General features: G+C 49.5%; 1 protein-coding gene across 1 annotated transcript; it reads left to right on the forward strand.

Moving 5' to 3' along the window:
- Positions 1-3,894: 3,894 nt before the first annotated feature.
- ZSCAN22 (zinc finger and SCAN domain containing 22) lies at positions 3,895-16,255 on the forward strand. The gene is given in 5 exon segments (XM_047710792.1): positions 3,895-4,007; positions 4,422-4,533; positions 8,215-8,667; positions 11,878-12,524; positions 12,526-16,255. Coding segments are annotated over 3 exon segments (1,476 nt in total). The 5' UTR covers positions 3,895-4,007; positions 4,422-4,533; positions 8,215-8,267; the 3' UTR covers positions 12,955-16,255.
- The last annotated feature ends 449 nt before the right edge of the window (positions 16,256-16,704 follow it).

The following is a 16,704-nucleotide window of genomic DNA, read 5'->3' on the forward strand; positions in this document are numbered from 1 at the left end:
GGAGGGCCAAGTGCTGCCTGAAACTCTTCCAATACAAGCTGAACCTGCAGGAACTCCTGTCTACACAGGCAGCCTAGGACACAACTGCCTCTGGCACGTGCTCAAAGCTTCCTCCATGTGCACCTAACGTGTGGTTTGTTTTCCACAGCAACGCTCTCTTTTTTTATAGAGCTGGAAGGTATCCTGACACTCCTCACAACTTTTTTAAAAAAGATTTTATTTATTTATTTGTCAGAGAGAGAGAACACAAGCAGGAGGATCAGCAGGCAGAGAGAGAAGCAGGTTCCCCGCTGAGCAAGGAGCCCCATGCGGGACTTGATCCCAGATCCTGGGATCATGACCTGAGCCAAAGGCAGACACTTAAGTGACTGAGCCACTTAGGCGTCCCCCCTTCTCACAACTTTACTGCCTATAACCTCTCCCCATACTAGGAGATTCTAGTCTATTGACTATTTCCCAAAGGTCTACTGGGGAATGACCTTTTCTTAAAAGTTTTTTACCTGGAAAAGTCTCCTCAGTAGCATCTCTGTTCTGGTTCCCTGAGGAGGCCTCAGGAGCATCAGCATCTTTGAAGGCAGAGCCCTGTGAGCTCTCTTTTCTGATGACCTCCCTTGTTACCGCCATGATGAACTGCAGCAGCTCTTTGAATATCCTCTGTGGTCACCGTCCTTGATCTGAAAGAAACCAAGATCACAAATGTCAACTCTGTTGACTTTCTAAGCTGAAAAAAAAACAAAAGTATTGATGAATTGGACAAAATTAACAGCTCAGTTTTCCACCCCTCCTTGTGTACATACCCTTGGCCATATTTGTGGTTCTCACCAAAGGCAGCATGGATGCCTCTTCCTTGACTTTGGGTGTGGCCATGTGACTTGCTTTGGCCAACAGAATCTGAGCGGAGTTGCTAGTATGTTAGTTCTGAGCCTGGGCCTCAAGCCGGCAGGCATCTCTGCCATCACCATGAGATAACTTGCCCTATGAGCCATACAAGATAAATGTAGCAGAGATGGACCCAACCTATAGCCTGGAGCGCAGCCCAGCCCGGATTAGCCAATTCTTAGACTCATGAGAGAAATAAGTGCTTACTGCTGTCGGTCAGTGAACTGTCGTAACTGTTCATTACAGAGCAATAGCTGACTGACATAACTGCCAAATTAAGAGGAATAAAAGATGGGGTTTGAATTCTGGGGAGAAGCTGAGAAAGAGAGAGAGGAAGAGAGGAGAGTCTATTCAGGAAAACCCAGAGGTCTAGAGCACTGGTCCAGTAATCAGAGAATAAGCATAAAAGAGTCTCCCAAAGTCTGGGGTGTGGAGTGGAAGGGCCACAGTGAGGATGGAAAGTAAGACAGAATCCAGATAAGCAGCTTCAAGAAAGGAATACTGTCACTCCGCCATTCATTCTTCACAACTCTTCTTGGGGCTCTGACCTGTGCTAAGCACCAAGGATGCCCCAGCCTCAGGTCACAGAAAGGGCAAGACTCCTCTCTGCTCTAACAGCACAGACTCCTAATCTGGACAGAGAGGAAGGCCCTGAGGAAAGCTCCCGTCGACTTTCCAGGTCACCCCACACCTACTGTCAATCCAGGCTCGTTATTCCCTGGCACCTGGGTCTCCTCTGGCTGTTGCCCTCTCTCCCCTGCCCTCAGAAGCCTCCCAGAAAGTATCCCCACACTCATACCAATGCCCCTTCGTCCCATTACAGGCTGAACTGCGTCCCACCAAAATTCACACGTTAACACCCTAACCTAACGCCTGGTATATCCCAGAATGTGACTGTATTTGGAGACAGGACCTTTAAAGAGATAACAAACATTAAACGAAGTCATATGGGTGGGCCTAATGCAGTGACTGGGAGGGAGAGACACCAGGGGTGTGCTAATGAGGAAAGGCTACGTGATGACAGAGCAAGAACGTGGCCAAGGAGAGAAGCCTCAGGAGAAACCAACCCTGCCAACACTTTGATCCTGGACTTCCAGCTTCTAGAACTGTGAGAAAATAAGTGTCTACTGTGTAGGCCACCCAGTCTGTGGTATTTAGTTATGGCAGCTGTAGCAAACTAAAACACTCTCAGGCTCCTGGGCCAGCCTTGCTCTCCCCTTGGATGCTGCACTTCAACCCATCGAGCTTGTCTGTTCCGTCTTCAAAACAGACCTGTATCTGACCACTTAGCAATACCTCTGCCTCGACCATCCTGATCCGACCTACCCTGCTCCCCGGGATTCCAGCAGCACTCACCTCCTAGGTCTTCCTGCCTCTACCCTCACCCCAGGAGTCTTCCCCTGTAACAGCCAGAGGAATCCTACAAAGAGCTAAATCAAAGCACAGTCCTCTGGCCAAAGGCTTCCCATAGCTCCTACCTCTCTCAGGGTAGACATCCAAGTCCACACATGGCCCATAAGCTCTGCACCATCTGCCCCCACAGGCCTCCCGATTCCGTCCCTATCCTTTGCTGTGTCCTTCCCTCAATCCACTCCAGCTGGACCTCCTTGCCTGTACCCACCTTGGACTTTTGGGATTAGCATTCCATCTACTGAAACACTCTGCCTCTTCCCTCTATTCAGGACTCAGCTGGGATGCCACCTCCTCAGAAGCAGTTTTTGTGTCTCTGATTACTGTCTGCCTTCCCAACAACAACGTCTGCTCCATAGAGGCAGGCGGTGCCTGTCGTCTAAACTGCAGGTCCCATCTGGGATGGCATTGGCCCTTACTGCTCAGTGCACATCTGTGGAAGACACAAGGGGCTCATTCTGGCTGCAGGCAAAGGTCTGACGAGCAGAAGGGGCCATGATTACAGGCTGGGGTCAGTAAGCATGGGCCAGGCCAACCTCAAAGCCTCACCACACAGGCTGGGCCCCTACCCACCCTGTCCTCCGCCCCCAGCAGGAGTCTCCTGCTCAGACTCTCCACAGAGGACATGTTCTCACATACAGTCACACATTCAGGCATCCACACTATCACACAGTCACATCCGCGATCACAGTCACAGTCCCTGCACCATCACAGAGCAATTCTACACAGTCTGGGACCCTCCTGCTGTATTGGGTCCTCCTGGGTACCACCACCAGACACCCTCTTTCAATGTGACAGCCACACCGTGCTGCAGGATTATCACATATGGTGACTAACACAGAGAGCACACGCACAAGTTACACACACAAGAACTACCCACACACGTGGTCACAGCGAATGACACATTCACCCTAGACTGTGGGGCACCTACAGCCACAAAGGACAAACACCTGTATATGGTCACAAAAAGCAACACATGCTACACACGGTGACACCCCTCACACCGACACCGTCACCCCTCACCCCCACGCACCGTGCACGCTTCCACCTCCCGCACAGCCCCTGGCCCAACTCTCCACCCACGGCCGCCACAACCCCACAGTGGGCCAGCCTTCTGCCCACTACCCGCCCGCACTGCAACTACCGTCGTGCCCCCAGGGTGCGCAGGAGGGGACGCGGGGCTTTCTGGGGCTTATAATCCGGGAGGACGGGAGGGCGGCGTGCGGGCTGCGGACCTTGAAACGCGAGCACCCTGAGCATTGTGGTTCAGCCGAGCCCGCGCGCCCGCAGGACGGCGAGGCGCATTCTGGGAATTGTGGTCCCGGCAGGCGAGCGCGCCGCTGGACAGCGCGGCGCATTCTGGGAGTCGTGGTCCCGACGAGCGGGCGCCTCCCTGTGAGCTCCCGGAAGTGGCTCCCGCCGCGCGGGTGAGGTGAGTCTTGGGGCGGTCCGCTGGGGTCGCGGCGGGAGAGGAACCCTCCATGCCCCGAAGCCGCCAGCTCGTGCGGCGGCCTGTGCGAGGCGTGCGGGACCGACCCGCCGGCGGGCACTGAGGCGCTGACCACGAGCGGCGCGACTGGAGGGCCGCGTGACGACCGCCCCAGCCGAGTGTAGAACTCCTGCCCGAGCGTGGGGCCCCCGGACGGGGATGCAGCCTGAGAGTGGGCTGCAGCGGCGCCACGCCGCGGGCGCGCGTTTCTGACGGGCCGCTCGCTGTGGTGTGTGGCCGACGGGGCTGGGGGCTTGCGCTCCCGCGGCTTGTTGTGTGCGGTCAGGAGTGGGAACGTGGGGGTGTGGCTGCGGGGTGCGCGGCTCAGAGCCGCGGAACAATGGTGTTCGCGGGGGCGTTGGCGCCGCTGTGAGGACCTGCGGCTCCTGCCCTGACTGGGAGTGACACAGAGATTGGGAGTGCCCGGGTGGATTTGGGGGTGTGGCTGACGCCGCGCCTGAGGTAGGCTGTGTGCGTGCGACCGTGTGGCTAAGACGTTGCCGGGCCCGCTGGAACGGGGGTACTAAGCAGAGTTTACCGAGTCTGTGCTTCGCCGCGTCCGCAGCTGCAGCTCTTGGACGGCGGCCACCCACCCGGGTTTGTGGATGTGTCCCCAGCAGCTTCTGTGTGCTTAACCCGGCAGGAGGCTGTGGAGTCCGCGGACTGGGTGTGTCCACCACGTGTTCGCCGAGTGCTGGCCGCTGCTGCACGTTCGTCATGGAGCGCCTTGGGTGACCTCACAGCAGCCCTCTGAGGTAGGTCAGTTGTCAGGACAGCTACAAGTGAGGACCACTGTCTTCGGTTGGCTGAACACTCACGAATCGGGGACCTTGACCTGATGTGCGGTCAGTGCGGAGGGGGATGGGCGGAGGCGGTTCCATGTCCGTGTGTTTCAGCGACTGTCATCAGGAATTTTCCAGAATAGAAGCTCCAGGTGTCCAAAAGGGAGCTTGGAATCTCGGTGCACTTACTGCCGTCCCTTCCTGCTTCCCCTCCCCTGTACAGTGACTCCCCACGTCTGTGGTGACCATGCCCAGCCTTCCCCGGTCCCCATTTGCTCAGCACCTGTTTACTATGCACTTGACGTAGGCCGTGCCCTGGGCGCTGTTGCTCCCGCTTGCCCCGTCTCTCTGGGGTAACATGTGGTTACAGCCAGAGCTATAGGAAAGAGAGACCCAGGGCATTCACTTAGCTTGTTCCAAGCGCTTGGACAGCTCTTGGAGACGAAGGCAGGCAAAGCGCAGTCTGGAGGAGTAGGAGAATTTAGGTGCAGAGAGAGATCGTAGAACATGAGAATAACAGGGAGGAAGGCTGTAAAGATGGGGGTTGGGGATGATGGCAAGGACAAGGTGACAAAAGGTCCAAATGAGCTTCTAGGGGCTCGAACACAGTTTTGCCAGAAGTTGCCAGCTGCCACAGAAAGGTTTCGGGATTGGGGACTTACTTTACTAAGGTTTGCTTCTCCCTGTGCCCAAGGCCATGGCTCAAATGCCAACCAACATTTGTTACCTCTTTTTTTTTTTTTAAGATTTTATTTATTTATTTGAGAGAGAGAGAATGAGAGAGAGAGAGGATGAAAAGGGAAGAAGGGTCAGAGGGAGAAGCAGACTCCCTGCCAAACAGGCAGCCTGATGTGGGACTCGATCCCAGGATTCCAGGATCATGACCTGAGCCAAAGGTCCAGGATCATGACCTGAGCCAAAGGCAGTCACTTAACCAACTGAGCCACCCAGGCGCCCCTGTTACCTCTTTGATTTTAGCCATCTTAGCAGGTGTAAAGTGGTATCTCATTGGGAGTTTGATTTGGATTTCTGTGGTTGAGCATCTTTTCATGTTGCCTCTTAGCCATTTGTATATCTTCTTTGAAGAAATGTCTAGTCAAAACCTTTGCCCGTTCTTTAACTGGATTATTTGTCTTTTTATTATGGAATTGTTTAGATACAGGTTCCTTATCAGATATATTTTGTAAATGTTTCCTGCCATTTTATGGGTTGCCTTTTTGCTTTCTTGTTGGTGTCCTTCAAATCATGAAAGTTTTTAATGTTGATGAAGTTGTTTATCTGTCATCATTTGTTTATCTTCCTTCATTTATCCGGGAAGGCTTTGCATTTTTTAAATTGAAGTATAGTTAATGTACAACATTTTCTTGGTTCCAGATGTACAACCGTGATTCAGAATTCATACACAGTGTAAAATGCTCTACAATAAGTCTAGTTACCATTTCTTACCATAAAAAGTTAATACAATATCATGATCTATATTCTGTGTGTTATACATTACATCCCCATAACCTATTTATTTTATAAGTGCAGGTTTGTATCTCTTGATCCCTTTCACCCAGTCCCAAAACCCCTTCTCTGGCAGCCATCAGTCTGTTCTCTGTATCTATGAATCTAGTTGTTGTTGTGTTGTTTTTTTTTTTAAGATTTTATTTAAAATAAATATTTAAATAAATAAATAAATAAATTTAAATAAATATTTAAAATAAATTTAAAATAAAAATAAGAGAAAGAGAGAGAGCGCACACAAGCAGGCAGAGGCAGAGAGAGAAGCAGGCTCCCTGCTGAGCAAGGAGCCGGATGTGGGACTTGATCCCAGGACCCTGGGATCATGACCTGAGCCGAAGGCAGCCACTCAACCATCTGAGCCACCCAGGCATCCCTGAATCTAGTTTTCTTTTGTATGTCCACTTGTTTGTTTTTTTAGATTCCACATGTAAGTGAAATCAAATGGTATCTGTCTTTCTCTGATTTATTTCACTTACCGTAATACCTCAGGGTCCATCCATGTTGTCATGAACGGCAAGATTTTATTCTTCTTTATGGCTGATATATATATCTATATCTATCTATCTACGTATATTACATATATGTATGACATCATATGTGTATCATGTATATAATATGTATCATATGTATATGTATCATATCATGTGTATATGGATATATATGATATATATATGCCGCATCTTCTTTATCCCTTCATCTGTTGTTGGACATTTAGGTTGCTCCCATATCTTGGCTATTATAAATAATGCTGGGGCGCCTGGGTGGCTCAGTGGGTTAAGCCTCTGCCTTTGGCTCAGGTCATGATCCCAGGGTCCTGGGGTCGAGCCCCTCATCGGACTCTCTGCTCAGCAGGGAGCCTGCTTCCCCTTCTCTCTCTCTGTCTGCCTCTCTGCATACTTGTTATCTCTATCAAAATAAATAAATAAATAAATCTTTTAAAAATTAAATAAATAAATAAATAAATAATGCTGCAGTGAATATAGGGGTGAATATATCTTTTCGAGTTAGTGTTTTCTTTCTTTTTTTTTTTAAAGATTTTATTTATTTATTTGACAGAGATCACAAGTAGACGGAGAGGCAGGCAGAGAGAGAGAGGGAAGCAGGCTTCTTGTTGAGCAGAGAGCCCGATGTGGGACTCGATCCCAGGACCCTGAGATCATGACCTGAGCCGAAGGCAGCGGCTTAACCCACTGAGCCACCCAGGCGCCCTCGAGTTAGTGTTTTCATTTTCTTCAGATAAATGCCCAGAAATGGAATTGCTGGATTGTATGGGTAGTTCTGTTTTTAATTTTCTGCATTATTTTTTAAGTTTATGCAGAACACTGACTAAAATTAACTATATATTGGGTTACAAACCAAGTCTTAGCAAATTTCAAAGGATTAAAAATGACTAAAGCACATTTTCTGAGCACAACAGTCTTAATCTGGTAATCAACAATAAGAAGATAACTAGAAAACCCCAATTGTTTGGAAATGAAAGATTATGGGTTATTTCTAAATAACCCATGGGTCAGGAAGAAACTACAACGAAAATGAGAAAATATTCTGAACTCATTAAATGATAATGAAAATGCAACATCGAACTTATGGGTATGCAGTTAAAGCTTTGTATAGAAGGAAATTTATAACCTTAAGTAAATGTATTAGAAAAGAGGAAAGGAAGAAAGGCTGAATGTCAATTATATAAGTATCTATCTCAGAAGCTACAAAATAATTAGCAAATAAAGTGAGTGAATGACCGTGTGTAGCTACCTGAGGAGTGTGTGTGAGGGGAGGGAGATCTGGTTCTGTGTGGGAAGAACACTGTAAGCAGACCAGCCATGGGCTCAGGCTGCCTTGGTTTACAGCTCAGCAACTCCCCATACCTTCAGTATCTGGGAATCTTTGGGCAACTCTTCTCCTTTCTATCTGTTTTCATATCGATACAATGGAAAGGAAGTTCCCACCTCCTGACTTTGTTGTGAGTTTTAAATGAGTTACTATATACAAACGTTTAGAATGGTGCTTAGCACCTGATTGTTTTGAGCATCTATGTCTCTGTGAGAATGAGTCACATCTCACAGGCCCCCAGTCTGCATCTGCCCTGCTCTACAGGTACGAGCAGAGCCCCAAGTTCCACACCATGACAAAGTTCTGGCATTCCTGCAGACCCAGTTCCAACACTCCAGCCCTCCTGTGCCTCCCTTTTGTGCTGCTGCTTGATGGCCATCCCCAAGAGTCCTCTGAGCCCAGTGCCCTGGGAACAGGAAGGCTTCCTGCGTGTGAAGGTGGAGGATGAGGAGGCCACCCTCTCTGAGATGCAGGAATCTAGCTCTGGCCACACCGCCCACCCTGAGGCTGCTCGTCTTCGCTTCCGGCGCTTCTGCTATGAGGAGGCATCCAACCCACATGAGGCCCTGGCCCGGCTGCGTGAGCTGTGCCACCAGTGGCTGCAGCCCGAGGCGCACTCCAAGGAGCAGATGCTGGAGCTGCTGGTGCTGGAGCAGTTCCTGGGGGCGCTGCCCCCCAAGATGCAGTCCTGGGTGGGTGCCCAGTTCCCCAAGAGTGGTGAGGAGGCTGCCATGCTGGTGGAAGGTCTGACTCGGGCACTCGACAAGAGAGGTGAGGCGGAGCAGCTGGTAACTGTTCACAGCACACTGAGGGCAGAGCCCGGACTGGAATGTGGGAGTGCAGGGTTTGGGCTTGGGGTCGCTCACACACGCACTCGTCACCTTTGTACCTCACCCAGACTCTCACACACTGTGCTAAGCAGATCTGTTTTGATTGCTAATGACCAAAATCCCAGCCCAAACTGACTGAAGCAAAGTAGGGAGGCTTCATGGCTATATTCAGGAGTTCTTTTTTTTTTTTTTTTTTTTTAAGATTTTATTTATTTATTTGTTAGAGAGAGAGAGAGAGAGAGCATGAGCACAGGCAGACAGAGTGGCAGGCAGAGGGAGAAGCAGGCTCCCCGCTGAGCAAGGAGCCCGATGTGGGACTCCATCCCAGGACGCTGGGATCATGACCTGAGCCAAAGGCAGCCGCTTAACCAACTGAGCCACTCAGGCGTCCCATATTCAGGAGTTCTGTTGATGGTATCAGGACTCTTTTTTTCTCATTCTGCTTCTCAGTTGGGTTTTCCTACATTAGTTTCTCTCACTCTTCTCCTTTTCCTTTTTTTTTTTTTTTTTTTTTTTTTTTTTTTTTTTTTTTTTTTAGAGAGAGAGAGTGCACAGGAGTGGCAGGGAGGGGCAGAGGAAGAGGGAGAAGCAGACTCACCACTGAGCAGGTAGCCTGACGAGAGGGCTCAATCCTAGGGCCTTGAGATCATGACCCGAGCCAAAGGCAGACACTTAATCAATTGAGCCACCCAGGTGCCCCTAGCTTTACTCTTAAGCAGCTTCTATCCTCATTGGAGATAATATTGGCTTAGCAACTCAGACTTATGTCTTATCAGTGTAGAAACCCCCAGGAAGAACAGTAAAAGATTCCTGGGCTGAGGCCAGCTGAACTGGTTGGGGTCTTGTGCTTGTTTTTTGGATGACCAGATCCCAGGGACTAACATGAGCAAGGAAAACCAGGCTGCTGGGGGCTGGAAACCTGTGAGGGTGGGGGCGGGAGTCACAGAAATATCCAGTGTCTCCTTGTGTCTTCTCTGATTCCTCCCTCTGCTGGCCCTCTAGGATCTGGCTGAGTCAGTCTTGCCCTTAACTAGAGTGGGCACTGTTGCTTTGGGGGACCCACACCAATATCCCAGCCCCGGGAGGGCCTGTAGGACACAGAGAGGATGGCAGGACAATCGAGAACAGGGAGTGAAGGCTCCTCCCAGAAGGGCCTGGCCTGGTGTGGCCAGGTGTGATGGTAGCAGATAGCGTGTATATCCCAGGACCTGGGAGGAGGCGTGCTGTGAGTAGGAGGAACAAAAGTATGATCAAGGGTTGGTAGATCCAACCACTGCTCTTCTTCCTCCTGGTCATGTGACTTTCTTGTGCCTCTGTTTCCCTGTCAATAAAATGGGAATTGTAGTCATAATACCTACCTCAGTATCAATGCCTGGCACAGATTAAACACAGTGGAAACTGGGGCTGTTAGGATGATTTTTTTTTTTTTAGCTCCTTAAGAAGCAGACTTTTCGGGGCGCCTGGGTGGCTCAGTGGGTTAAAGCCTCTGCCTTCGGCTCGGGTCATGATCCCGGGGTCCTGGGATCGAGCCCCGCGTCGGGCTCTCTGCTCAGCGGGGAGCCTGCTTCCCTTTCTCTCTCTCTGCCTGCCTCTCTGCCTACTTGTGATCTCTCTCTGTCAAATAAATAAATAAAAATCTTTAAAAAAAAAAAAAAGAAGAAGCAGACTTTTCTGGAGAGGGTAGTCATGTGCTTTCCCTTGGCCCCATCAGCTGTGCCCAGGCAGAGGTCATGGGGACAAGGGTAATGACCCCATCTTCCTGCAGGGTCCAGGTTTTCAGAGAAAAGGCAATATGGCACTGAGACAAGAAGGACCTGGCAGTCCAGGCAGAGGGAATGGTGGGAGGTGAAGGGCCAGTGGTACAATAAGGACCAGTGAATTCTGGAAAGGCAGGTTGTGTGATATTTCTAGAATAGAGGAAGAAAGGAGATGTGGGACCAAGCATGTGGCTGGAGAGGCTGGGGAGTTAGGAGGACATCTGTAGGCTTAGAGGAGGAAAGCTGAGATCTACAGTTGAAATCTCAACTTGGCTGCTAGCTAACAGTGTCATCTTGTACCAGTTAGTTACTCAAGACCTTCCTTCAACTGGGCCTGTTTCCTTGTTGAAGTGCAGTCGTTGCAGTATGTCCTTGTGAGAGCAGACTGAAGCTGAAATGAGGCAATGGAAATGACCTAGTACTGTGCTAGTACTTGGAGACTAGCACATAACAAGAGTCCAAGAATGACCAGCACCCCTGGGAGGCGAGCGGTGGTGGGTCCCTCTGGCACAGGTGGGGAAGCAGGGCCAGACAAAAGCAAGACTGCGCAAGGCCCTGGAGCTGGCCAGCGGCAGAGCTAGGACCCCACTGTGGACTCAAGCAGCAGCTTTATGCCTTCTCCCATATCTTCCTGGGGTCTGTCCAGTGCACGATGCTATTCACTGTCCCCAGGTGCCCTGTGCACCCCTCAAGGATCACTTCAGCTCAAAGGTCAGTTCAGACATGCCACTGACTCATACACAACCCAGTCTCCAGCTTCCTTTTAACCATACTCTGCCTCCACAGCCATTTAGAAAGAGTGGGCCTCAGTCCTCCTGGGGTCTTAGGGAAGCCAGGCAGGTGTGTCACCACTCACCCTCAGCAGCACTTGTCTACTTAGGGCTCGAGGTAGAGTCTACTGTAGGAAACTGCACAGTTGTGAACATCTGGAATTAATTCCCTCATTCAGCCAGTATTTACTGAGCACCTGCAGAAAATGCTCAGTAGGTGTCTAGGTCCATGGGGAAGGCACCAAGAGCTGGGGCCTGCCCAGGGGGAGCGAGTATGCAGGCACTTGGCAAAGAAGAACCCGTGTGCGTGCTTACTTGCTCTCGCTCTCACTCTTTCAGTTCAGTTCAACATCAGTCTTCCTTCTGATACTTGAGCAAAAATCAGCAGCCTTGAAGAATGAGACTTGTGGGGAGGGGGGATTGAAACCTGTGATCCAGTTTTTGATGGTGTGGGAGGACAGCCCCATGCCTTTTTGTCATCCAGGACACCAAATGAGAAACTTTCCTTTGGAAATGGGGCCAAATGTTAGGAGTGGCTGTGTCTCCCCTTACAGAGTCAGACCAGGCCGAGTTGGGGAGCCCTGTGTGGAAAGAGTGGTGACACTGTGGTTTGGATTGTTTCAGGATGGGACCCGAAAGCCAAGCTCTCAGAGGCAAACTGCAAGCAGAGTGATTTGGAAGAGTCAGAGCCATTAGACAGGGCCACTGAAACCCTTATGGGAGGTATTTCCCTGGGACCCACCTTTGGTGATGCTTGTGAACCTGAGGGCAGCTCAAAGAGGCAGGCAGGACTCTCGGGGGAAACCTGGACGAAGTCTGTCCCCCAAGAGATGGATTTGAGGGAAACTTCAGAGCCTCACAAGGATGTTCCCATTGACCAGCCCAGCTGTGAATCTGGTGCCTTGGGGAATAGTCCCAATGTGTGGCCAAATTTCACCTCAAAAGAGAAGACACCAGAAGAGAAATTTGATGCAATAGATGGTGATAGGACAGAGCCTCCATGCATATTCTCAGGGAGGAGGTCTTCCAAGTGTGGTGAATGTGGAAAAACATTCCAGAGCCCCTCAGCCCTCGAGACACATCAGAAGAGCCATTCTCGGAAGACACCCTACACCTGTAGTGACTGTGGGAAAGCTTTCAGCCGGAGCACTCACTTGGCCCAGCATCAGGTCATCCACACCGGGGCAAAGCCCCATGAGTGTAAAGAGTGTGGGAAGGCCTTCAGCCGGGTCACCCACCTAACTCAGCACCAGAGGATCCACACTGGAGAAAAAACCCTACAAGTGTGGGGAATGTGGCAAAACCTTCAGCCGCAGTACCCATCTCACTCAGCACCAGCGGGTGCACACAGGGGAGAGGCCCTATGAGTGTGAAGAGTGTGGGAAGTCCTTCAGCCAGAGCACCCATCTGACTCAGCACCAGCGCATCCACACTGGGGAGAAGCCCTACAAGTGTGACGCTTGTGGGAGAGCCTTTAGTGACTGCTCAGCTCTGATCCGCCACCTGAGAATCCACTCCGGAGAGAAGCCATATCAGTGTAAGGTTTGTCCGAAGGCCTTTGCACAGAGCTCCTCCCTCATTGAGCACCAGAGGATCCACACGGGAGAGAAGCCATACAAGTGCAGTGACTGTGGGAAGGCCTTTAGCCGCAGCTCAGCCCTCATGGTTCACCTGAGAATCCACATCACAGTCCTTCAATAACCAAAGAAAGCCCTTGGGACACAGAACAACTTCCCCTCGGAGGATCAACATCTAAAAGAAACCCTAAGTTCCAAAGGAACAGAGAACAGGGTGGGTGATTGATAGTACCCTAAAATGATAAGGTGCTTCTGGGCAGATTCTGGGGCTGTCTGGGAACAACTCTGCATTTGGAGATCCAGATGGAGGCACCTGATGAACACAGAGCTATTCAGGCCAGCAGGAGAATCTTCCAGAAGGATTCTGCTCTCCATACCCCACTCAGGCCCATCTCAGAAAGGACAGCTGAGCTGAGGACCTGGATTGGTCTTCAGAGCCATGACAATTGGAGTAAAGTTTCTGTCGGGACTCAGTGGTCCCAAGATGCTCTGGGCAGAAAGGCTCTAGCTTCATGTTCCCATGTAGCTGCTCTTACCTTTTCTTACTTCTTAACTTACCTGGTAAGCTGAACTTACCTCTTAGCTTTTCCTCTCCGGCTCAGCCCAGGAGGGATGCCAGCCCACCTCTGTGCCTTCACACCTACTCTTTTGCTCCACCTGTTCATGTCTAACTCCAAGGCCAACCTGTGGGGCTGCCTTTTCTGTGAGGCCTTCTCCAGGCCCCCAGTCTCTCTCACATTCTCCCTAATCAAGGGTGTGACATGATGCTTGCGCAGCATCTGTTTCTCTTTGCCCTTTTCTTCTATGTTCCATCAGTCATCAGCCCTGTTGGCTTTACCAAAAACTCACCTCTAATCCGCCTTCACCATTGTCACCTTCTGTGAGCCCTCATCACCTCATCTGGATTGCAGCTGGGGTCTCCTGCCTTCATTCTCTCCTCTGACTTCCCCCGATATTTCATTCTCCACACCAGCCTCCAGGGGGCTCTTTCTGCAAGCCAGACCTGATTGTGTCACTCCGTAGTAGAAAGCTCTCCAATGCACCCCCTTCTTTGGCAAAGCTTCCTGAATGGGTTACAAGTATGCCAAGACATAAGGCTTGGCCCCAAACAACCTCTCCAGGTACCCTTATATGTGTATGTGAAAACTGTCATTTTTCTATGTGTGCAGTGATGTGAAAATGGTTTCAAAGAACTGCCCTTAGGGATAGATGTCAAACTCCTTCACCTGCCATTCATGATCATTTGTGACCTGACCCCCCCCCCCCCCCGTTCATCTCCTCCTGTGGTAGCCCCACCTTCCACACACCAGCCCTGTGGAACTACTTGTGGTTCCTGAAGAAGCCATATTTTCCCCCACCTACGTGCCTCTGTACCTGTGCCTGCAAACCTTCTCTCCTTTCCTCCCAGATGTTTCACATATCCCTCTCAAACAAAGCCCTCCCTACTTCCTTGAGCTGACTTCAACTTGCCTTCTTTGTTTCCAGAGCACCTCCTTAACTTCTCTTTAACTTCCTACCATGTTGTATTTACTGCTTCCAGAGCTTACAGTCTGTGTTTCCCAAAGAGACTGTGAGCTTCCAAGAGCAAGGACCATGTCTTATCCTTAGTATCTGCAGCACAGGATGCAGTAAGCTCTGACCAGTGTATGTTGAATGATTATACCATGACTGGTGCCTTCCTGGAGGCAGTTGCCATGCTCCACCCTGCGACCTGAGAAAGGTTGCTGTCTCCCTGACACCCTGCAGGGCAAGAAGAATCTTATTTTCCTAGAGCCCCAGCACTCAGACAAGCCTGGCATACAGTGGCCTCAATAAAATGTTACCATATTGAGTCTGCCCTTTCTATCGCCCCAGAATTCCCTGGACTCAGTGGTTGCCAGCATGCTGTCAGTGCTCTCTGGCCTTCTCTCACAGTTCTGTATCCCTGCCCCTCTTTCAGGGTCCATGTCTGTAACTGGATGTCACTGCTTCTGCTCTTAACTTTTAGGGTGTCAGTCTTCCTCTCTCTGATGACCCTATCACATTCACATGTTAGCCATTTGACCTGCCATACTGTTTTGTACTGTACCATCTCTCCCAGTGTTTCTCCCTGTGTCTTGAACTCATTCCCTCTGTGTCACAAGTAAGCAGAGTCACACAGACCAACCAAGGAGTGAGGTTCAGAACAGGAAGGTTGAGACCCAGGGAAACAGATCTTGTATCAGTATCTCTGAGAAAGTCTGGGAAAGTCCCAGATACACCTGCACACTGCTCAGAGATGAGAGATACACATTACTAGTGAAATGATCACACAGGCCTCCAATAAGCCTTCAGGCAATGGAAATATATGGGCCTAAAGTCAGGCTGCCAAGCCCTACTCCTCCCCAGGGCTGCTTTTGGGACCTCAGATTAGTGACTTCCCTGAACCTCAGTGAACTGCTCATCTGTAAAGCAGGAATAAGACGACCTGCCTTGTGCAGGACCCAACCCAGGGCCTGGCGACCAGCTTGCAGTGTCCATCTCCACCTCTTTCTGCCCCCATTTTCCTTGTCTTTGGCACAGAAGAGCTGAAACTCCACTCCCTGGTGCTCTGAGCATCTCCACCACCCACTTCGTCATGACATATGTGTTTTCCCGTGTTTGTCTAAAGGGGGAGGAAATCAGGAAAAAGGAATCTTCCTTAAGGATCCACATGTGTTGTTCACTCTGCCAAATAACTTATGTACATCATCTCACAACACTCAGGGCAGGATGACCATCCCTGTTTTACAGAGGAAGGGACGTGGCCAAGTTTTTACTGCCAGAGACTGGAAGCACTAAGATTTGAAAGCCTATCCAAATATGTCAGCAATTTTAAGAAGCACCACTATGTTCAACAAACCAAGTAAGTCAAATACTAACATTGGATTTCCTTCAAATCCAGACATATGTTCTTTAGAAGAAACACATTTAAAATGGGCAAGTTGAGGGTAAAGGAATAGAAAAGGATATACAAGGCAGATGTGAATCTGAAGAAAGACAACAGAGCTATATTAATTTCAACAAAATAGATGTTGACACGAAAGCATCATTAGGGTCATAGGATTGCTATGTTGTTTTGGCATTTTGTTGGTCTGTTTGTTTTTTGTGGCATTTTTTTGTAATAAATAGAACATGCATTAGGAAGATGTGAGTTTGGAGCCAGACAGCTCATGACATCTGTATTAGGGAACAGAATCACAATAACTGATAAGACCATACATGTAGTTGAAAATGCTGCCACATTCTTTGTGATAATAGCAGAGACAATATTTGAAGAAGTAATTACTGGAAACTTTTCAAATTTGGAAAAGGTGTCAGTTTACAGGTTCAGAAAGCTCAGTGAAAAACAGTGTAATCTCAAAGAAATCCATGCCCAGACACATCATAATTGAACTCCTGAAAACAAATTTTAAAAATTTGAAAACAGGGGCGCCTGGGTGGCTCAGTGGGTTAAGCCGCTGCCTTCGGCTCAGGTCATGATCTCAGAGTCCTGGGATCGAGTCCCGCATTGGGCTCTCTGCTCAGCAGGGAGCCTGCTTCCTCCTCTCTCTCTCTCTGCCTGCCTCTCTACCTACTTGTGATCTCTGTCTGTCAAATAAATAAATAAAATCTTTAAAAAAAAAAAAATTGAAAACAGTCTGTGAAAAACTATGTATCCTATAAAGATCAGTGCAAAAGATTATGGGTTTCCTGTTAGAAATAGTGAAAACCAGAAGGCAGAGAAACAACATGTTTAAAGTGCTGGGGGAAGAAAAAACCCTAGCAATCCAAAATACTATATCCAATGAAAATACACATCAAGAAGGGGAGTAAAATAAAAACATTTTCAAATTATGCAAAACTAACAATCTTGCCAGCAGGCTAAAGAGTGATT

Source organism: Lutra lutra, chromosome 17 (genome assembly GCF_902655055.1).
Source record: "Lutra lutra chromosome 17, mLutLut1.2, whole genome shotgun sequence".
NCBI classification, from domain to species: Eukaryota; Metazoa; Chordata; class Mammalia; order Carnivora; family Mustelidae; genus Lutra; species Lutra lutra.